This window comes from Leuciscus leuciscus (assembly GCF_965113295.1).
Source record: "Leuciscus leuciscus genome assembly, chromosome: 16".
Classification (NCBI taxonomy): Eukaryota; Metazoa; Chordata; class Actinopteri; order Cypriniformes; family Leuciscidae; genus Leuciscus; species Leuciscus leuciscus.
Genome location: NC_138740.1, coordinates 33,611,988 through 33,636,186, shown reverse-complemented (window position 1 = coordinate 33,636,186; position 24,199 = coordinate 33,611,988). Strand labels below are relative to the sequence as shown.

Sequence of the window (24,199 nt, the reverse complement as noted above, 5' to 3'; positions counted from 1 at the left end):
ACCTTCGACCCGTTGGACCACACTGAAGTTACTATATGGAGAAACATCCTGAAATGTTTTCCTCAAAAACCTTCATTTCTTTTCGACTGTAGAAAGAAAGACATGAACATCTTGGATGACGTGGGGACGAGAAAATGATCAGGAAATCTTAATTCTGAAGTGAACTAATCCTTTAAGTGAAAACTATGGGTTATATTACAGGATTGCACTTTTGCAGGGAAATTATTTGTCCTCAATATGTGTGCTGTACTGAAGTCCACATGAACCCAACACAAAAACTCGGGTTTCACCCCGATACCCAGATCCACGGAGACGGTGTCGGCATCGCCATGGCGATGGCTCTGGGATTGACACCTCGCTGTCACCCTATTCTTGGTTTAGAGGAGTCAGAGTGAGAAAGCGCTAACAAGTTAGCGATCAGCGTGGGTGACGGCACACTCTTTCACCACGGGATACACACACACACATTATCTCATTCACTTCCACACACTGCGCTAAAACACACACACACACACAACACAGAGTGGCATTGTGGGAAAACGATGAAAAGAAAAAAGTGGTGATAGATCCAGACCTTCACAATGGAAGCTAACACACACACACACACACACACACACACGTCTCTCTCTCTCAGTTAATCGTATCAGATGACTCAGAGTAACTCTATTAGAAACCGATTACGGCTTAATGTCTGTCTAAACGCATTATCAACCTTCAGCCAACCTCTGAATATTTCAACATAATACCGATTTAATTCTGAAAATATAATGGAGTCGGCGAGTGGACGCACGTCTACTTACACTCTCATTTATTCATTTATCACCGTTCTTTAGAGAGATCTGCCTTCTGTTACTCTCACACACACACACACACACACACACACACACACACACACACACACACACCTCATCATCTCTCGCGGTCCACAGCATTATCAGGACAAAAACACTCATGATTCACTAGCTCCTGATTTGATTCTGATTCAATTCATTTCAAAAGTTTCATTTCACAGATTCAGTTAGTGCTTTTTAATCCCGTCTAAATCACAAACATCTGTCTCAAACGTCTCTCACACAATCTCATTAAAAAAAAACTCTAGTATGTTAATAATCGACATTTATTGCAATTAACAAGTTCTTGATTCAATTCGATTCAATATTGATTCTTTCAAAAGATTCATTTTCATTTCACAGATTCAGTTAGTGTTTTTAATGCCTAAATCTAAATCAAAAACATCTGTTATCTCACAAAACCTTTAAAAAAAAACTTAAGCATTAACTTAATCAACATTTATCATGATTCACAACCTCCTGATTTGATTCAGATTTGATTCATTTCAATAGAATAATTTAATTTAACTGATTCATTTATTGTTTTTTTTAATCCCGTCTAAATCAAAAACGTCTGTTTTTTCCCACACAACCTCAGTAAAAATCTAGAGTATTTTAATAATCAGCATTTATCGCGATTCACAAGCTCTTGATTCGATTCGATATTGATTCGTTTCAATAGATTCATTTGCATTTCACAGATTCATTTTGTGTTTTTAATCCCGTCTAAATCACAAAGATCTTAGTTTTCCTCACACAACCTCAGTAAAAATCTCAGGTATGTTAATTATTGACATTCACAAGCTCTTGATTCGTTTCAATAGATTCATTTGCATTTCACAGACTGTGTTTTTTAATCCCGTCTGAATCATAAAGATCTTTTCTCACACAACCTCATTAAAATCAACATTTATCATGATTCACAAGCTTGATTCAATTACGCTTTATGATTTTGATTCGGTATCGATTCGTCTCAATATAGATCTCAATGAAGACTCCAGATTTTACTACTGGAAAAGAATAGATCCCATAATTTTGCCAAGACACCAAAGATCTGCAATGTAAAGTCTCAATATTATCTAAAGCATTTCTCATGTTTGACCCAGAACACTGTACGCAAACAAGTTAATCAATTTAAGTCTTAAAGGGACAGTACACCTAAATATAATTATTTTGTATTTTTCTGTGGAACACAAAAGATGATAATTTGCAGAACTTGACTAACACAAAAAGACACAGCAAAATGGCGAAGTCACTAAAAGTCTCCTGATCTACTGTCTCATCTGAGAAACGATGAAACTATCAGCTGATGGTCACGACTAAATGTAGAGATGAACCGAACTGTCCACTGCACATCACAGACTGAACATGAAAGACATTTAAAACGGACAGTAATCCAATATCTGCTGATTCAATCAAACATTTAATTCCACATGCCTGGAAATGAAGGGGACTGATAGTTTTCGAAGGTTGTTACACTATAGACACAAGAACGGTGCAATCAACAAATGTAAAAAGATCTTAACATCACAACACAACAAATAATTAATAACAATGACGAAACATCAAGAAAACAAACAAAAAAGTCAGCAAATTATACAATAATACAATTATCCTAACAGTAACCGCATTATTTTTTTAATGCAATATTGTATTTCAAGCAAAATTGTATATTTGTGTGTGTTTGACTATTTGCTACAACATTTGGGGGAAACATACATTTGTATGTAGTTTTATATAACTCTTAAGATATTAGTTGCTGTCTTGAAATCTTGCATGTTTGTCCAAAAAAGCTACTTTTCAGGACATTTTTAAAACTATGTGGTGTTTTTAATGTGCTTTAAGACAAACCATGTGTAAATTCATAAGTCGACAGCATTGCTGAGTATTTCCTCCTTAAAACTGCAGTGAACCAAAGACAGTCTCAAACACACGCTTTGAAATCGCTGGTGTTTCTGACGTCACAAACTACCTTGTAACCAATCAGATCAACGTGTGATCGTCAACCAGTGGATCTCTGAGCTGAGTGAGTGAGTGGAGGCGGGGCTCATTTGCCTATTCATAGAACCGCGTATACTTAATGAGTTACATTCAAGATATTTTAAGGCATTTTTTCAAGGAAAAACATTTAAATATGTAATTTTGGTGATAAAACATGAGTTTTAAGGGATACAATTAACGACTTTAACATTAGTTAATGCATTAGTTAACATGAACTAACAATACACAATATATTGTACTGATATTAGCCACTGTTAATGAAAAACAATGTAATTGTTCATTGTTTGTTCATGTTAATGCATTAACTAGTGAGTTTAGTGAGAAATGAACATGAACTAAGATTAATAATGTTAACTAATGAAACCTTATTTCAAAGTGTTATGAAAAACTCCACTTCTCACACATTAAGAGCCAATACAGGTCCAAACCAGCTGAGACCAGACCAGATAAGCGAGACTCAGGTAAGGACTTCTTCAAGCGCCTGTGTCTCCGCCTGTCGTCCGCCTGTGAGGAGAGAGAGTTCTTCCTCTCACACACACACACACACACACGTTCAGCTCGGAGGGGCAGCGAGTCGTTCCGTAACACGAGTTCTGTTCACACTTCAGCAGAAGACATATGCTGAAACATTAATGTCCTTCCCCACGCAGCCAAGAGCGCACATATCACTATTATCCAAACAGTAGAGCGACGCCAGGCGTTACGGCACCCCAACACACCTCGACCCGTCCCACACACACACACACACACACAGAGAGAGAGAGAGTCTGACCACGTGAAGAGCGTGTGTGAGAGACGCTCAGCTTTTAATAGCCCGTAAACAAGATGCAAGTGACAAATAACAATATCGATGTGTGCATATGTGTTTTAGTGTGAGTGTGTGTGTGTGTGTGGGCGAGTCGCTTAACGCTTTATATGTGGGGAGAGAAACGTGGATCATATCAAACATGGCCATCATCCAGATCTGGCGTGAAACCTTCATAATGTCTTGGAAACTTCTGACTCAATGACGTCTCATGTTTCTGACGTCGACGTTTCAAGACTAACAATGTCACTGACGAAAACCGTCTCACCTTCAAATCAAACAACAAACATTTGGAATAATATTTTGCATAAAGAGAAAAGCAATTGGGTTTGAAACACAACACTTCCAGCCTCCTGACACTAAAAATCACATTCATTTTCCTCATAGAGAATCCACCAATCAGAGAAGACGCTGTTACCATGGAAACATATATAGCAAAAGAGCAGTGAGCGCACACTCCCATGATGCATTGTGGATGACATAACCGAGACTCCTTAAACTCTCAAACTACCTGTATATTTATGTAGATCTGAATATCTTGTGATAAATGTCAAATATAATGGCTAAACACTCAACTATTATCACTAGTTTTAGATTGTGCTAATGTTTCTGTTTTGATTTGATCTTTCGGCTATACACTCTCACTCTCACTCTCACTCTCACACTCACACACACACACACACACACACACACACACACACACACACACACACAGGTGTATATACTGTATATATGCAAAACAGTATTCTATGCATGTATGATTATGTGTGTGTTTATGCATATATATATATATATATATATATATATATATATATATACATATATATATACATATATATATATATATATATATATATATATATATATATATATATATATATATACATATATATATATATACATATATATATATATATATATATATATACATATATATACATATATATATATATATATATATATATATATATATATATATATATATATATACACAAAGGTTTTTAAATATACTTTATTGTCAAAATAATGCTTTTTTATTCATGCAAAATATTTTTTTCATTTATTATTTATTATATTTAATATATTTATTTGAAAACTATATAATTACGTATGTATTGGCAATACATAAGTGAGAAATGTGTGCGCTCCCCCTACCTGTGGCTATCACTTCCTGTCACCTATGCCCCATCATATACAACCATGTGCCTCTAATCACTGTCACCCAGTGTCCCACATACTAATAAAATATTATGCAAACAATAAACATAAATGGCTCCTACAACGTATATATAAAAACAGTACAAAGGAAAATAAGAAATTTAATTATTTTTTTATATAAATGTAACATTTTATATTATATATTATTTAAATTTGTAAAGTATTTAGAAGTTGTTATATAGTAGTTGTTATCCAGAATGTATGCATATTGAAATAAAATAATAATTATAATAAGTAAATTAATCCAAAAAAATCATTGCATCCAAATGGAATGATTTTTTTTTTTTGTTGTTGTTGTTTTTTTTCCTTTATTGATCAGGCCTGTTTTCCAGGAATTACGGAAGCCTGTATGTTGCGACCTTTGATAATCCATGAAAGAGCAGTAGATGTTTGACTGAACATGTCTGTACTTGAGTTCACACACACACACACACACAAACACACACCAAGAGCCTCTGAAACGCTCAGAGAACCGTCACAGCCATAACAAAACGCATTTGAGAGAGGTAAAGAAAGAGATGAAAAGAGAGAAACAGAGAAAAGGAAACATCAAAGACTTGTCGGATTCACTTGAAGGAATCGTTCCAAACCCACATGACACACTTTCTGCTGTGAGGAGAAGTTTAGCAGAATGTTCCTGCTGCTCTTTTCAACTGCAGACAAGGACTTGCTTTTCAGCAAATAATAACACACGATTAGCATAACTAGTTAACATAAAAGTCACATGGATTATTAAACTTTTAGTAATTATTTACAGCTTGTCACTGTCTGCTTTTGCAATGTGGGAAAAACACAATTATAGCAACTTATGCATTTATAATTCCCGATGATGAAATGACAGCCGGACTAAAAGAAAGACAGAATGATGCAAGGAAAGGGAAGGTCATGTTTTCAGCGCGCTGCGTGTTCATTGTGTTCGTTTGGCATCTTCAGCTTCGCATTTAAAAACCAAGGCCGTGTAATTCACAGTGACGAGCAGCAATAGCCATCATGCGCCTCTCTCTCTCTCTCTCTCTCTCTCCTTCTCTCCTTTAGAGAATATATCAAAACACGCCGCATGTGTGAAAGCATTTGCGTCTGTAAACAGGTAAACATTTGCAGTCTACTCATTTGCAGGAGCTTAGCATGGTGAAAACAATTTGTGCCGTTTGAAAAAAAAAACCCTCTGCAAATGAAGCTTGAAATATTTTCTTAAAGTGCCGATATGTTTCATTCACACTTCGGCTTCAAATGCGATAAAGAGGCTTCACTGTTTTCTGTCAAGCACTGGTCTCTCTCTCTCTCTCTCTCTCTCTTTAGCTCGACGAGTTTCCCGCACTCATTACAGCGCTGAAACCGCACAGGAATCTCTTCCCGAAACCCTCGGGTTCGAACTCTAGTACAGGATAAACCTCACTGCGCCGTGTGGAAACGCTTGTTCCAGAACATGTGGCAGTGAGATGTGTGTGTGTGTGTGTGCGTGTGTAATTAAGTCCACACACACCTGCCTGCGTCCAGACGCCAGGGTGAACTCCGCACCTGTTACCGTGGAAACCGAACGGGAACCAGACAGGGAATTCCGTGAAATTCGGGAACAGCTGATGTGTGTATGGAGATGGAATAAACGGGTGTGAGGAGGGAGATGCGAATACACACACACACACATGCAAACACACACACACGTGATCACATATCAATCACGATACGATAGAAATGTATTATTATCTCTACTATACTAATACTAAAAATGTACTTCCGGATCCTGCTGTTAAATTCTGGGTTCAGGGTTTAAATGTACTTAACTGTTACAATATAACATCAAAGTCAATTATAACTGGCAAAAATAATGTTAAAATAACGTCAATGTCCAATATTACTGTTCAAATTGTTACAATATAACTGTCCGCGTTCAATGTAACTGTAAAATTAATGTTACAATGTAACGGCAACGTCCAATATAACTTTTAAAATAGTGTTACAGTATAACTTTCATGTCAAATATACCTGTCAAAATAATGACACATTATAACGTCAACATCCAATATAAATGTTAAATTAATGTTACAGTATAACGCCAACGTCCAATTTTACTCTCAACATAATGTTACAATATGTCAATGTCCAATATAACTGTCAAAATGTTACAGAATAACATCAACGTCCAATATAACTATCAAAATATGTTACAATATATAACGTCAATGTCCAATACAACTGTCAAAATGTTACAATACAACATCATCTTCCAACATAACTGTCAAAATGCTGTTACAATATAATGTCAACGTCCAATATAACTGTCAAAGTCCCCTGCAATAATTTAACCCTTAAAACTCATCTTTGATCACCAAAACTACGTATTAAAAACGTTATTTCTTCATGCCTTTAAATATCTTGAATGTAACTCGACACCCTTGCCTCATTTAGCGGCTCTATGAATATGCAAATGAGCCCCGCCTCCACTCACTCACTCACTCAGAGATCCACTGGTTGACGATCACACGTTGATCTGATTGGTTACAAGGTAGTTTGTGACGTCAGAAACACCAGCGATTTCAAAGTGTGTTTTTGAGACTGTCTTTGGTTCACTGCAGTTTTAAGGAGGAAATACTCAGCAATGCTGTCGACTTATGAATTTACACATGTTTGTCTTAAAGCACATTAAAAACACATCATAGACACATAAACAACATTAAAAGCTGGATTTTCACCAGAGACGGACTTTAAAATAATGTTACAATATGTGTCAAGTTTGCAGTGTAACAATCCTTCTGCAGTGTGTGTGAGTGTGTGACTGACAGGCGGATGCTTTCAACGCTCACATGCGCGCTTGTGTGTGAACGCTCTGTGAAGAACATTCGCGCCTCGCAGGAAATGCGTCTGTGCGCATGAACGGTCAAATGCACTTCTTGGTCAAAATGCCTGTTTTTAAGTGAACGTACACAGAGTCAGGATGACAGAATTGTGCATTTTCAGGTGTTGCTGTTTAAATGCAGCTTTCAGACCTGATGCTGTCTGTTCATATTAAGATTAATATTAAACATTCCCAGCTTTTCACTTGTTTCTGTTGAACGGTGTTTACTTCATTCAGACATACTTAAAAGCAAATTCAATTTGTTAAAATGTATAGTCATTTCCCTCATTGTATGTTTGAGGCTGTATTTGTATGCTTCTGGACATTGGAGTAACCGACAAATAATAAAAAAAATGATAATGACATTTTTTATAGTAATATTCAGCTTGAAAAAATTAATGTGAAAAACGATCCATCCCTAATAGCAGAAGCTCAGTCCCATCACTGACCCATGTGTGTCTGGTCTGTCAGGGTCTATAACAGATACTGTGTTTACACTGAGCAGATCTTCACATTACCCATCAGCCCCTCCTCTCGACGACTCAGCCAATGAGCCTGAAGGAGGAGAAAGAGGCCATGAAGCCCCGCCCACCAAACCCACCACACACACACACACCAAATAACAGACCTTGTTTCATTGCTGCGCCCTGAACACCTGCAAAACTTTCAGAGGAAAAAAAAGAACAAGTGAGAGAGAGAGAGAGAGAGAGAGACTGAGAGAGAGAGAGAGAGAGAGAGAGAGAGAAACGAGTATGTTTGAACACAGAAGCCAGACAAAAGCCTTTCATGAGAGGGCACTTCTGTGGGAAAAACTCCTCGCAGTGTCCGGTTACATTCCTGTCTGTCTCTCTTTCTCTCTCTCTCTCTCTCTCTCTCTCTCTCTCTCAGTGAATTTCACAGAATCTGTCAAGAGCAGGTCATGAAAATCAAAAGACAGAAACAATAAATTACATTTTGTTTGATGAAAATGAAGAACGTTCTAAATTTGAGATTTACCCCCCCATATTCTCATAACTATTATGCATCCATAACTTTTAATTTGAGCTTTTTGTAATTCCTATTAAATCACAGTTGTGATTCTCATTAGAAATCATTGCTGGAATACATAAAAAAAATACTGTAGTGTAAATATTTATATACACATGCATATATGAGAATGTGTGGGTTAAATGTGCCAAAATATTATCACAATGTCAAAATATTCTTTATTTAAATTATATATATATATATATATATATATAGATATATAGATATAGATATATATAGATATTTTTAATTTAGTACGACATATGACCTGGACATGTTTTTGTTGTTGTAAAATTCACTTGTAAAACGAAAGAAATGCAATGAAAAACAAAAGCAGAATATTATAATCTGCGAGTTTGCGAATGTTTCTCTGCAGTCGGTCTCATATGATGTATAAAGTGTGTAACCCCAGCGGGTTTGGTTTCTGCTCTAAGTGTCACGACACACACAAAAAGTAAACAGCTTCTTAAATACATATTTATTGGATAATTAGAGCTGTAATTGGTTCAGGCTGTAACGAGATGGACGTTAAACCAGCAACTGCAGCAAAAATTAGCACTTGGAAAAACAGTAGCACGTACTGCCCACACCGCAAGAGAGTGAGAAAAACACACACACACACACACACACACACACACACACACACACACACACACAACGTGAAATCTACATAAACAAACACATAAAACACACAAGTGCTTTCTACGATTGCAAATGGGTGCACACACACACGCGCACACACACACAAACACGCGCACGCACACACACACACACACACACACACACACACACACACACACACACACACACACAAACACGCGTATGCATGCATGCAAACAGCAGCCATAACCAAAGCATTGATGGAATGGAATGTCAATGGCGTCACAGATACACACACACACACACACACACACACACACACACACACACCGCCAGATGTTCAACTGCCTTTTAGGAAAACCAAGACAAGAAATCTCCTCTCTCTCACACACACACACACACACACAGATAAGCTGAACACTTCACTTCACTTCAACCTGACACCTCCTGAAATTCCACTCATGCGCGACAACATGAGAATAACTGCAAAATCAAGCTTCTTTTGTTTAATAGAAAAGTTTTAAAGGTTTAAAAGGTGCACTATGTAACTTTCTGTTTTTGTTCAACGTTAACAATTTAAATACATCATCAATCCTTCTTCCAAAATGTGTTTTTGTCTTACCGTGATTCACTACGGTAAGCCTATTATAAGTGTTTATATTTTAGACCTGTCGGTTTTCACAAGAAATTGCGTAAATGCGTCACTCGTCCATGTGTGTCTCGTCATACCCGTAAATAGAGTAAAGTTACTCTGGCTTGTCTGGTGTGTGAGGTCAGAGGTTGAGTGTGTGTGTGTGTGTGTGTGTGTGTGTGTGGCAGGGGTTGGTTGTCACAACGAGAGAGAAAGGTTGACGTGGAGCCGCTAAATCTCCAATTCTTCAACGGAGAATCGCCGTTTTAAACAAATGAGCTCGTAATAAAACAAGAATCAACATAAGCTTGGTTTCAGGAGATGGAGAACTGAGGGATTTGTGGAGATGATGGTGTTTTCATTACTCAACAGGAGAGTAAGGTGTTTTATTGAACAGATAAGCTGTCATATGCATCTCTTTAACAGAGTTCACTGTAAAGCATTATCTGTTGTGACCGACAGTGACTCTTCAGCTAGTCAGCCTGAGATTTACATTTACATTTATTCATTTAGCTGACGCTTTTATCCAAAGCGACTTACAATTGCTAATTATGTCAGAGGTCGCACGCCTCTGGAGCAACTAGGGGTTAAGTGTCTTGCTCAGGGACACATTGGTGTCTCACAGTGGATTCGAACCCGGGTCTCTCACACCAAAGGCATGTGTCTTATCCATTGCGCCACCACCACCCCTTACAAACACATAAAGATCCTTTAATCCAAACTGGTTATATTTCTTATGCCTAGTAGTGAATGTTTTAGGATAACCATATTATCCGCACAGAGCCGAAGCACAACCACAACAATGTTCTTCTGCAAAACACATGCAGTTTTTGACCGAAAGTTAAGGAGAAATTAAGAAAAATACTTATATCAACCCAGTGCTAAATCACAGGTCCATCACAGTATAGTACGAGCTTGATGATGACATTTTAAACTGGAGTCAATAGCCGCGTTTCCGTTACCCTTCAAATTGAGCAAATTGAAAATACGCCCAATGGAAACACGTCAATTTCGCAAAAACTCCCATTTAATCGCAAAAAAGTTGTTACGCTCGCATGAGGAGGTTTTACAGGCAATTCTAAAAAGAAATATTTCGCAAAACTGCAATGGAAACAGTTTTTGCGCATTTACAGGTCAGCTGACATAGACGACGCGGTGTGTTTGGACAGAATACGAGACAGAGTTCTTTATTTAACTCATAAAAGACAGAAGAATTACAGGAATAATGGATTCTAAACCTCCAATAAATGCCACAATCAAGACCTCGAAGCGGATATGAGGGAGAAACACCCAGAAACTCCTCATATGAGCCGCTCACAAGTATAAGTGTGTCCACCGTGTGTCCACCAAAGCGTTTTTTCACGCGGCTGGCGTATTTTTTTAATTGTTTTCAATGGGAGCGCCGTGTTTTTAAAACGGCATGAGCGTAACAAGGCACTGAGTGTTTTTTTTCACTGAGCGTTCAGCGTTTTTCACAGGTCGCCGAGAGTTGAAGAATGTTCAACTTTGGGTAAAACAAAGCTCATCACTGTCACTTTTTACCCAGCCGTCCAATCACAGTGGAGGAGGGGCGGGACTAATACCACACCGACCAACCGCCACATTCTGCATGTACAACGTCAACAGAGGACAACAACAAGCATAATAACAGAACAAAATCATTTAAAACAAGAGCCAGAGAAAATACGTTACATTGTATCGACATTTGAATATAGAATCAACACAGAAACAAAATATGTGTGAAATGAGACACTAGTAACACTTTCACGGATATTCCGTATCATAACCAGTATGTCTCAACTGAAAAAAACGCAACGCTGCCAAAACGCTCTCAAGCGCTTACAGCTAGCTAGCTTTGGTGGACACACGGCCTAAGGGTCTTTCCTTGCCATTAATGACTGGAAAACACACATACGTCTCCTTTGATTAATAATAATGGCCAGTGCAGTGGCTGGGATACTTAAAACCTACCAACGTTCGTTGCCGTGATTTTTGGAATGACTTAATCGCGAGAGGAAAAAAATCAAGTTTTAGTCGCATAACATCGGCTAATGGAAACGCCGTCATTTCGCAATAGTTTTTCGACGAAATAAAAAAATAAAAAGTCTTGCGCAAATCTGTAATGGAAACGCGCCTAGTGTTATTTTAGCATTAGTTTAGCAACTATTGTAGATTTTATTAATAGTTTGAATTATTTTTTAACTATAATAACTCTGGCTGGAGTAATCAATAAACAGCTCTCAATCGTGATCATCCACATAAAAGAAGAGAAACAAGACCAGATGAACGTGGATCATGGAAACCAGCATGAACATTTCTCCTCATTTAGAGCAAACGTACATCGTATCCCCACTGCACTGAACAGATTCCTTCATCCTCAAACTCTTCTGCATGTTTGACCCTTTTCCCACATCAAATAAGAAGAACAGACGTCCACGTGCATCAAGAAACCTGCACGTTTTCATCAAAAGATCAACGTTTGATGATAAAAGTAGCGTGAAACTTAGCGAGTGTTAATTCTGAACCCTGTACACAAATAAAACAGTGAAACCTCCAATAACACACACACTCACACACACACACACACACACACACACACACACACACGTGAAACATGCTACCATTAGCCTCGGCCGCTGCTCAATTATGGCAGCCATTACAGTGGCACATCTTACAGCGACACACTTGACAATATCCAAACAAGTCAGGCATTTTAATTAAAAGTTCTGTGTTTCCGCGAGCTCGTCACCTGCCGTGTTAATTACACACACTGTGCTGCTCTTATGCCTTTATTTTCAGATGGATAATTACACTTTTTTTGAGTCTCTTCACCTTCAGGTGCGAGGAGAAAACAAGGTGTGCTGTTCCCACCCCTGCACGGAAAACCACGGGATTCGTTAAGGACAAGACCACTCGTTAACACACACACACACACACACACGCTCAGAGGAGGGTCTTTCAGAGATCGAGACGCCTAATGGAGTCAGCTCGTTTAGGTACCAACTTTTCTCAGATGTTTCTCCTAAAGTTATCAGTGGCGTTTATATGCACAACTTTTGTTTCAATCGGACTGAATTCATTCAGATTGATGAAACCGAACGTAGTGTTTACATGAACGCTAATCATGTGATCGGGTTTATATGTCACAAGCTTCAAATCGGGATGGATATTTTGACATGCGCTCACTGCACGAATATACAGAGTTTCCTGATGTTTGCACATCATAACCATTCTCCTACATTGGTTCTTTATTTGTTCCAAACAGCAGACTTAATATTTATCCATTTCTGCTCATAGTTTGGGGACAGTGAGCGTCTGAACCGTTGTGCCGCTGCTTATATTGATCACACAGTAAAAATGCCCAAAGCCAGTCGTGTGTGGATGAGCGTCTGGAACTGGTGGACGTTGTCCTGCTCCTCTTCACAGTGAAAGGAGGATTATAGGATGATGAGACACTCATTTATACGACACTTCCTTCAACAGGAATAACAGCTCGTTCCCTCGTCATTCGTCATTCCACTATTTCTACGTCATTACACATGCGCAGGCCTTTCAGTTTCGGTTTTCAGTCCGATCGAGTGTGTACATGTTCTCTCGATCGGATTAGAAAAGGAATAAACCACTTTCATCCGATCGAAATTTCGTTCGGATCGAGCTCAATCGGATCGATTAAGGTGTTTAGATGAAGGCTTTTGAGTCCAGTTGAGCCGTCAAGCCGATATATTAACGGATTATTTGGTTGCATGTAAACGTAGAGAATGACAATCACGAGCTTCATTGAGGGAAAGAGTTAATATAATAAAATGTTATAGCTCAGAAGTTGCTCTTTCATAACTTATGAGACTTAAATGAGACATGATTCAGAATCACATTACAGTAAGTCACATTAAGTAATTAACCTAAGCCCTATTCGGACGGGATTAACTTTACAAGGGTAGATGGAGTGTAATTTTACCACAGGACGTCTGTAATATTAATGGACAATTCGCACGGGAACTAGCAGAAGTGGGAGAGTAACTCGATTTGCTCATCGCTGTCACTCCTGTCGTCATGTGTGTATTACGTTGCTTACGTGCACAAACACATATAACCTATATTTATATATATAAAACGGTTATGTCCGGTCGAGCGATGTATTAATGAACTTCAGATTGGATTGTGCTGGTAAAAGGCTCTAATCTAACTCTAAAAGATGTTTTGTGCCTCTAACAAGTGCTGTCCATCTTCTCTCTGATCTGAATGGTGTGTGTGAAACACTTGAGTTTTACCACAGACTCGTTCCAGCGTCTAGAGCGCGACTGAATGCGTTATCAAGCGTCTCCATACTCGGAAAAACCGCGGAAAACTACTTTTAAACAGGAAATGACGGAATATTTACGTACATATGTACAGCGTGTCTATTCGCACAGGATTAGTATCACCTGAGGTCATTTTTCCGGACCTTTTTACTGAAGGTAAAAGTCGCCGTAATCTTTACTGATATTGTCCGTGATGATCACTGAGATGCACATTCAGACGGGACTAAATTCACAGAGAAGCTCTGGTAATTATTACTGTACCCCTCCTCTCCATGCTAAACTAGTCCCATCCGGATAGGGCTTGAGTCTCAGAGGGCTTGAGTTTCTCCTTAAGTGGGGAAATAGAAACAGACAAAAATGAGTCAAAAAGCTCTAAAATGATCGAGTGGAGCAGCAGCTCAGATCATTTGATGAGAAATGTTTGAGTTCATATTGAGATCTCTGACTTTGGATAGCAAATCTGAGCACAGCGTGAGACTCTAGAGGAGAGTTTTCCCCCGGAAAAACACTGAGATTTCAGTAGTCGTCTCCAATTTGTTCTCACTGCTGTTTAGGAGAAACATCTGAGACATAAAAGAGATTGAATCTGTCATTTTTCTTTCACAGCATGGGAGTGACTCTCCACGAGTTAATCATGGGAACAATCAGGAACCTGTTTGAAAAGGGCAGGGCGATTTTCCAAAAGATCATTGTGAACGGCCGTGTACGATCAGCACAGAGTGATGGGTGTTCATTACCCACAATGCACTTTGGTCCCATTGTTGTTTCATGAGGGTGTTGAGTCACTCGTGGACAGTGCCGTGTTTAGTCGGTACACTTTTTCAAGTCTTTCATTACAACTCCGGACAGAACGGGATCAGAAATGACAGTCAAGCTCAGGCATACAAATAAAACAATAACATTCAATTACAGGGATGTGAACGGATTGAAGTGGATCGCTGGACCGCATTAACCGAAGCCGACAGATGAAGGTGGACTGTATTACCATCACAGGACAAAACTGCACCAGATCAGATCAACCTGGACTCGACTATCTGAACTAAACGAGACTCCATAAATAGATAAACCACAACGACCGAATCTAACATTAACTGAAGGTGAAACGCAGCCTGCGTTCGACTCAGGAGACCAGAACACAAAAACAGGAAGTAGCTCTTCCTGCACTTCCTTACACACATCAGCGTCTCTGTCCAAAACAACACGATCGGCCTTCAAAATCAACCTGTTTATCACACGCTTGGCATCAACATCCCCGTTATCTCCTTTAATTCTACTTGTGTTTCTGTTGAAGGTTTTTTTTACTTCGGCAGGGTTTTTCTGGGAGGATAAAACATCAAAATACTCTGTAAAATAAACACAAAATAATATAAAAACTAGATGTAAAATCTACATTGTTAAAGAATGTCAAATAATAATAAATAATACAAATTATAATGATTAATATATCTACCCTGTTTAGGGATGTTAAATAATACTAAATAACGCGGGGGGGGAAACAATGAATTGTAAATCTACATAGTGTAAGGATGTTAAATAATAATAATAATAATAATAATAATACAGTATATAGTAAATCTACCTTGTTTAAAGACGTTTAATTGAAAAAGATTATTTTAAATGCACATACTATTTATTATTTAAAAACAATTGCAGAGAACCATGCACTGTATACAATCAGCATGAATCTTATGTAATGCGGACAAAAAAATGAATATAGGGCAGGGTTTGATTTTATATTTTGGGAATTGATTGGATCATAAAAATTTCCGAACTTAAATGGATGCAGACGAAAAATAATACAGGCATCCATAGTCTAGTCTAGTCAAGTCAAGTCGAGTCGAGTCGAGTCGAGTCATTTCAAGTCAAGTCAAGTCAAGTCAAGTCAAGTCTAGTCTAGTCATTTCAAGTCAAGTCAAGTCAAGTCAAGTCTAGTCTAGTCTAGTCAACTCTAGTCTAGTCGAGTCAAGTCAAGTCAAGTCAAGTCATGTCATGTCATGTCATGTCAACTCTAGTCTAGTCTAGTCAAGTCAAGTCAAGTCAAGTCATGTCAAGTCAACTCTAGTCAAGTCAAGTCAAGTCTAGTCAAGTCAAGTCAACTCTAGTCAAGTCAAGTCAAGTCTAGTCAAGTCAAGCCAAGCCAAGTCATTTCAAGTCAAGTCAAGTCAAGTCAAGTCAACTCTAGTCTAGTCAAGTCAACTCTAGTCTAGTCTAGTCTAGTCAAGTCAAGTCAAGTCAAGTCAAGTCATTTCAAGTCAAGTCAACTCTAGTCTAGTCTAGTCAAGTCAAGTCATTTCAAGTCGTCAAGTCAAGTCAAGTCAACTCTAGTCTAGTCAAGTCAAGTCAAGTCTAGTCAATTCTAGTCAATTCAAGTCAACTGTAGTCTAGTCTAGTCAAGTCAAGTCAACTCTAATCTAGTCAAGTTTAGTCAACTCTAGTCTAGTCAAGTCAAGTCTAGTCAAGTCTAGTCTAGTCTAGTCTAGTCTAGTCTAGTCTAATCTAGTCAAGTCTAGTCAAGTCAAGTCAAGTCAAGTCAAGTCAAGTCAAGTCAAGTCAAGTCTAGTCTAGTCTAGTCTAGTCTAGTCTAGTCAAGTCTAGTCAAGTCAAGTCAAGTCAAGTCAAGTCAAGTCAAGTCAAGTCAAGTCTAGTCTAGTCTAGTCTAATCTAATCTAGTCAAGTCTAGTCAAGTCAAGTCAAGTCAAGTCAAGTCTAGTCTAGTCTAGTCTAGTCTAGTCTAGTCAAGTCTAGTCTAGTCTAGTCTAGTCTAGTCTAGTCAAGTCAAGTCAAGTCTAGTCAAGTCAAGTCAAGTCAAGTCAAGTCTAGTCTAGTCTAGTCAAGTCAAGTCAAGTCTAGTCAAGTCAAGTCAAGTCAAGTCAAGTCAAGTCCAGTCCAGTCCAGTCCAGTCAAGTCAAGTCAAGTCCAGTCTAGTCTAGTCTAGTCAAGTCTAGTCAACTCTAGTCTAGTCTAGTCAAGTCAAGTCAAGTCAAGTCAAGTCAAGTCAAGTCTAGTCAAGTCTAGTCTAGTCTAGTCTAGTCCAGTCTAGTCCAGTCTAGTCCAGTCTAGTCTAGTCTAGTCTAGTCCAGTCTAGTCTAGTCAAGTCTAGTCTAGTCAAGTCAAGTCAAGTCTAGTCTAGTCAAGTCAACTTCATTTATATAACGCTTTTAACAATATAGATTGTTTCAAAGCAGCTTTACAGTGATAATAGGAAATTACAGTAACAGAGATTGTTTAGGCTTTACAGCAGCTCTAGAATAAAGTTATTGTCCAGCTAAAGTTAGTTTTGATTGATTCACTTCCGTTGCAAAGATCATTAGCTTATGTGCCGCTAACACGACACCGTTCTAACAGAAAACCCTAATGCGAAAAAGTTCATAGCGACATAGAGTCAGCCCAGATCCGGCCCACATCTGGGCCGTGTGGAATCCACATGTAGTGGATGTGAGCCGGATCTGGGCCGGACCATGTTGCTGTCTGGGATAATGACATCAGATGGAAAGGAAAGTGGTTTCAGAGGCGGTTTAACATGTAATTTTCTTCCTAATAACGTACTGATGATCATTCACAGTAAGACCAGGAACATGAATTTTGATTTCATAAGCCGCACCACCGTCTCCCTGCGTGACGCAAATGCTAATCAACATGCAGAGAGTGTTGCGTCTGCACCCTTCCTCAGCGGTTCGAGCACAAACGGGTTTAAGAGCCGCGTTTCCAGGTCAAACAAACAGTGTGTGAGAGCCCAGACCAGCCTTATCAAAGCAGTGCACAGATAAAGAGCAAGAAACATATTCACAAACACAGACACTTAATCACAAAGGAAGTGGGCTACAGGACACAACAATGTCAGCAGAGAGAGGACCAGCCAACGGCATGGTGGGAAACGAACTCTGCCGACGTAACTTTGGAGGACACGACGAGCTTTTAGCCTGCTTTTCTGGGCTATTGTGCCGTGAGGGGACGATCTGTCCAGATTATGATGCTCAAATGACTCACTTTTACCACGGAATTGATTTTAACCTTTATAAAGGCTTTCTCTTTCAAATCTGTTTATCAGAAATATTATTATCGAATGAAATATAACCGAAAATATGGAAAAATTACGATTTTGAAAGAGCTCTACTCACCAGGGCTGCATTTTTACTGGATCAAAAATATTGTGAAATATTATTATAATGTAAATCAGATGTTTTCTATGTGAATGTATAGTAAAGTGTAATTTATTCCTGTGATCAAAGCTGAATTTTCAGCATCATTACTCCAGTCTTCAGTGTCACATGATCCTTCACAAATCATTCTGATATGATGAGTTGAAACATTTCTGATTATTATAACGCTGACTTCTTTAAAACATTGAAAAAAATATTGATTCCAAACATTTGACCAGTAGTGTACAATCTAGAATATTATGAAATATATCAAAATAACTATGTGGCTTTTCTTTTTTTTTTGGTTCCCCATTTTAAATATCTAGGGCATTTTCAGCGCTTTCGGTGCCATTTTTGGGCATTCAGTGAATTTGGGACAGATGGTATAAAACGCAGTCAGAGGCCAGAGAATCTGAACAAAAGGAGCAGGAACTGAAGATGCTCTTGATCAAGACTGATTTAATATATAAAAGTAGAGATGTTTCAGCGTGTGTGTTTAGTCTATTGACATCAGTACGGCACAAGAGGAAGGTCATCTCAGGATTCACACACTGTTCTGCACAAACACAAACACTGAACTAAACTCAACAAGATTCTCCGACACCACAGCGCTGATGTAACACTGGCGTTCGGCAGCTTTTCTCCAGTGACGTCTCTTGACATCAGCTAATAATAGAGCAGAAGCTTTCTTAGCATTTATGCTATACAGCGACCAAATCAAGAGGCCAAAATCATAAAAGTCATGTGCATTCAAAGTTTAGAGGATATGATATTTGATATACGAATATTCATACAGATTTACTGTCAAAGTGTGTTTACTGTTTATCAGACACTGACAATGATGAAACATTTTAATTCACCAAAAGTCATTATAAGTTTTCCATGAGCAAAGAAATGAAGAGAACATGATAATTCATACATGGAACAATGTAGTGACTTTTATCCTGATTCTGAGGGTTGTCAATGCCAAGCTTTATTATAATATATATTTATATATCATTTTGTAGAATTTATTTTTTTATTCTTTTTATTTTTAAGGATCATTATATGAATATGAGCATTAAAATATATAATTATATATGTATATTACATAACAATTAATATTATTATTTTTTGATAATAATTACATACATTATATATGTATATATACATAAATTTTTATATATATATATATATATATATATAAATGCTCATAGTCATGTAATGAGCATATATATAATATATATATATATATATATATATATATATATAATATTTATTTATTTATTTATTTTTAAGATTCATTATATTATTATGAGCGTTAAAATTATAATTATATGTGTTTTACATAATAAAAAATAATACTAATTGTTTATAGTTATAGTAATAATTATGCACACCCACATTTTGAGCCTTGAAACACACCTCTAACCACTGCAAAACAGTATGAAAAAATCATAAAAGGTACATAAACATGTACAATATCTGAAGGCAAAAACAACAAAAGGTCAGTAGTCTATATGACTCAAGTCTTCTGAAGTGATGCTGTGAGTGAAGGACAGACCCAAATATAAGTCACTATTCATTGAAAATCCTCTCCTCCATTCATAAACACACTGACAATCACTGATGTCAAACCTGGCGGGTTCAACATGAGAACGGATGAGACGCAAAGCCATCGCACGGAACATGGAGTCATTTCACCCGGGAATAATAGCGTAGCACTGGGAAAAGTCACGAAGAGTTGCTGGAGTGACATTATTTTTAGAGCAACATTTTTAAGATCAACCCCACCGAGTCAGAGGCCTGGAAACCTGCCTATTACACGCAGCCTCATTATTAGCATTAGATAGCACATTGTAGCACTAATATTGCTATTACAAGCTAAAACGCTCATTAATTCCTAATCTCAAGCACAATTAAAGGGTTTGATATTCCTCCGCACGTCTCCCTCTCTCCGCCTCGGCTCTTTTCTGCGTGCTAAGAGAAAGACAAAGACTCTCGGAGAGGTGCTGGATAGTGGGAGGAGAGATCTTCTTCTCTCGCTTCATCTCTGCGCTTAATGCAATCGCTGGCGTTTGACTGACAGGCATAACCAAAACAGAGCGATGCAAATAGCAGCGGCTTTTTTTTCTTCCTTCCACGCGTTATTAAAATAACCCCACTTTTCAACGTGGCTTAATAAGCCACGGCTGTTACCAGAACAAACGCACGGGCCTATCAGCCGTTAGCCGAATCCTCTCAGACGCCAGAGACTGGCACGGGAAACGGGCACGCTTCAAAACCGAGAGATAATGCATAAATTTAGCGCCGTGCCCACACGTTCTCATGAGTTGCGTGTTATTTATTTAATTTATTCTCGTTTTTTTCCTCAACGATTCACACTTTATGAAACATTTCCGAGTGATTGGAAGCCAAATGCATGGCAAGTCGCATGGCAACAGACTCGCCGTAGTTTTGAGACCCCCCCCCCCCTCCTTCCGTCCTTCTGCCCGACTTTCCAACGGAGGGAAACTGCGGCACAATCCGGGCGAAAGCGCAGGAACCGAGGGGCAAAGAAGGGGGAAGGGGGCGGCATGCAAATTATCCAACCCTAAACAACACTCAAGTCTGAGGAAAACAATAGCAGCCATTGACAACATGAAGACACACTGGGCCACGACACACACTCTCACACACACTCTCGGTCCTCCATCTGCGCTGCACATCACGGCATCAGTGCTGGAGATCAAACACACATGCATGCCGTGTAAAAGCGAGCACAGGAATGAGCAGCGCATTCCATATGTTGCACGGGTTTCCGGCGCTCTTCTTCCTGGATCCAGCTCCGGGGTCAAGGTCATTTATTTTTTGTCGCTTCTAATTATTTATTTATTTGCTGCCGCTTTTTTTTCTTTTTCTTTTTTTTTGCAGGAAACATTCATCAGAGACGGGATTAAAATCAGCTCAAAACCTCCGACGTGATAAAATGTCACGTTTTATAAAACACGCACTTTAACAATACAGATCTCTGTGGTCCACAAACCCTGCAGGTGTGTGTCGCGCGAATCATGCGTGTGTGTGCGTGTGTGTGCATGTGTGTGTGTGTGTGTGTGTGTGCAGAAGACGAGACGAATGCCGTCGTGCCACAACAATCAAAACTAACATCGCAAAATTCTCACAGCACGTGAACTGTGACTTGCATGTGTCTCACACACACACACACACACCTGAAGAAGTCTGCCAGGTCAAAGTCACAAATATCTCCCCACACACACACACACATTCACATACACAGTCGTGACACAACAATCAAACTCACATCTCAAATCAAGACACAAAATTCTCACAGCATGTGAACTGTGACTTGCATGTCTCTCTCACACACACACACACACACACCTAAAGAAGAAGTTGGCCAGGTCAAAGTCACTAATATCTCCCTCACACACACACACACTGCATATTCAAACCAAGCTCATAATCACTCTGTGACAGCGACAGAGGCCGTTCTACACCTCAGAACACACACACACACACACACTTGTGTTTCACATGACATACTTGAGCCGGAGAAATGTCCACTTCCCAGAGAAGTCGGTCCGTTGTTCTTCCCGCCGCTGACAGGAGGGGAAAACATCTACAAAACAATCATGACAACACATTAAAAACTTCCACAAACCGGCCCTGAATGAGAGAATATTAAAACACACACTGGTTAATATCACAGTTCAGTCTGAGCACAACATTATGCACTGTTTGACATCAGAAATGCATGCATAATCTTACTGTTAATTTGATGAATAATATAACCCTCTAATGCGGATGCAAAATCAAAACCAAGCCAAATTTCACATGAGCACATAAACTAGCCTGAGTGCCAGTTCAGCCCTCCACTGTCTGTCTGTCGGACAGCTGGAATATTTTTGGAACTGTGGCTTCATGAAAACACATTTCCTGAGTGAAAACTTCCCAAAAGCATTTCTCACAGGATGCACATTTAGCCTTTTTTATTTTTTTATTTATTTTACTTTTGACACTGAACCAGATTGAAGACATCATCAGTCCACTAGAATCAACTCTAATCTCAGAATCATCAAGGAATGCTAATGGGATTTCTTTCAGCATTTGGAAGAAATCCTAATGGGATCAAACAAGAATCCTGTAAGATTCTGCTGGATCTTTTTTTTTTTCTTTTTTTTTTTAAGAATTTCATTGGAGTAGAACTGCATTTGATCCCATTAGAATATAATCATTAGAAATTCCATTAGAATTCCTTAAGGATTTTTTTTTTTAAAGGGTCAACACAACATACATAAGACTCTATATTAAAGAAAAGGAAAAAAACACAAGAAAAGACTGAATAAAGTGGGATATACTACCATTGATGTGGGGAACATTTTCAAATCGCTGTTTCGCATCTATAAGACAACAGAATTACTAATGCAACATCACATCTATCAAATCCACATAAGCTTTTGCAACTTTCTTTCAGATTTCAAATGCAATTACGCGGCACAGTCAGTGCGCAAAAAAGTCATCTTACAACACTTCTACACAAACATCTGCGCAGAGAAACACAATGAAATGTGACAAAACCAAACAAAGTGTGATCATTGACCTGCAGCATGGAGACGTAAAGTCACTTACCGCGCTGAAATCCAGCAAATCGCTCAGTTCTTTATCCGTCCCTAACGCGGCCATTCTCTGATGATGATGATGGTGATGATGATGGTGATGATGCATTTTTAGAAATATCACATAAACCTAAAAACATGGAAACAGATCGCAATGAGAAAACACCCGATCAGGAGGAGCGTGTCTGATCTTCAGAAACACACACGCGCGCGCACGCGCTCGCGCTCTATCTCTCTCGCACACACACACACATACATACACACACACGGACCCACGGCACGATCGAGCCCCAAAAAATCCACTCTGCGTGAAAAAGAGACTGTGGATCAGAGGATCATTCTTCCACCAGGTGAAGTGGACGCGCAGGTGTCCGGTAACGCGATCACACATTCAAGATGAAGAAACTCTCTCCAAGTGTCCCTCCGGCGCGCGGCTTCAGCAATCCGAATCAATAACTGAGTGAGATCGGGGATTAAACTAACACTCAGGTCGTGTTTCGTGCGGCTCGTGGAGTGTTTTATTGACAGGACGGACGGTGGAGTCTATCGTTCCGCTCGTCTACAGCAGGAGCGCTTCATTCAGACGAACACACTCCGGAATACCGCGCGGAAAAGCACAACTTTCACTCACACAACCTCGTATTAAACGCTTCACCGTCTGATCGAGAGCGCGAAGGCGTTGGTTCGACTTTTTAAAATTATTTCATATTTGTGCGCGCGTCCTAGAGCACGAACGACCGCGCAAAGGACCAACTTTGGGTCACGTGAATTTTTATTTAAATATATTTATTAAAAAATATATATATAAATGAATATGTGAATCTGTGGATGTTTAAATTAATAATAAGATTAAGAATAAACAAATAGGTCAGCACAATATTCATATAAATTTGTTAAAGAAAAAAACAAAACAAAAAAAAAGAGATTGATGTGGGGAACAGTTTCAATATTGCTGTTTCACATTTATAAGACAACATACTTGCTAATGCAACATCAAATGCTTTCTTTCAGATGATTTCTAAAGCAAAAAAAAAAAAATTAATGAATTAAATGTTACCCTTTAAGGCCCGTTCACACCAATAACGATACCTAAAAAGATAACTATAACGATAACTATATTAACGCTCGTGCTCATTAAAGCAGGATGGATTCTGATTGGCTGTCAATGTTTTTATTGTTCATCAGCTGGGGTACAAAATATATCTGAAAGCTATTCCAATTAC

General features: G+C 38.6%; 1 protein-coding gene across 1 annotated transcript in view; it reads right to left on the bottom strand.

Annotated features, from left to right (window-relative positions):
- Positions 1–23,131, bottom strand: part of tcf4 (transcription factor 4) — a gene marked incomplete at its 3' end in the record, with an annotated part of 142,423 nt that extends 119,292 nt beyond the window's left edge. The window contains 4 exon segments of the mRNA XM_082141625.1: positions 21,904–21,979; positions 22,722–22,760; positions 22,990–23,094; positions 23,096–23,131. Coding sequence (XP_081997751.1) covers positions 21,904–21,979; positions 22,722–22,760; positions 22,990–23,094; positions 23,096–23,116 — 241 coding nt within the window. The 5' untranslated portion in view covers positions 23,117–23,131.
- Positions 23,132–24,199: the final 1,068 nt, after the last annotated feature.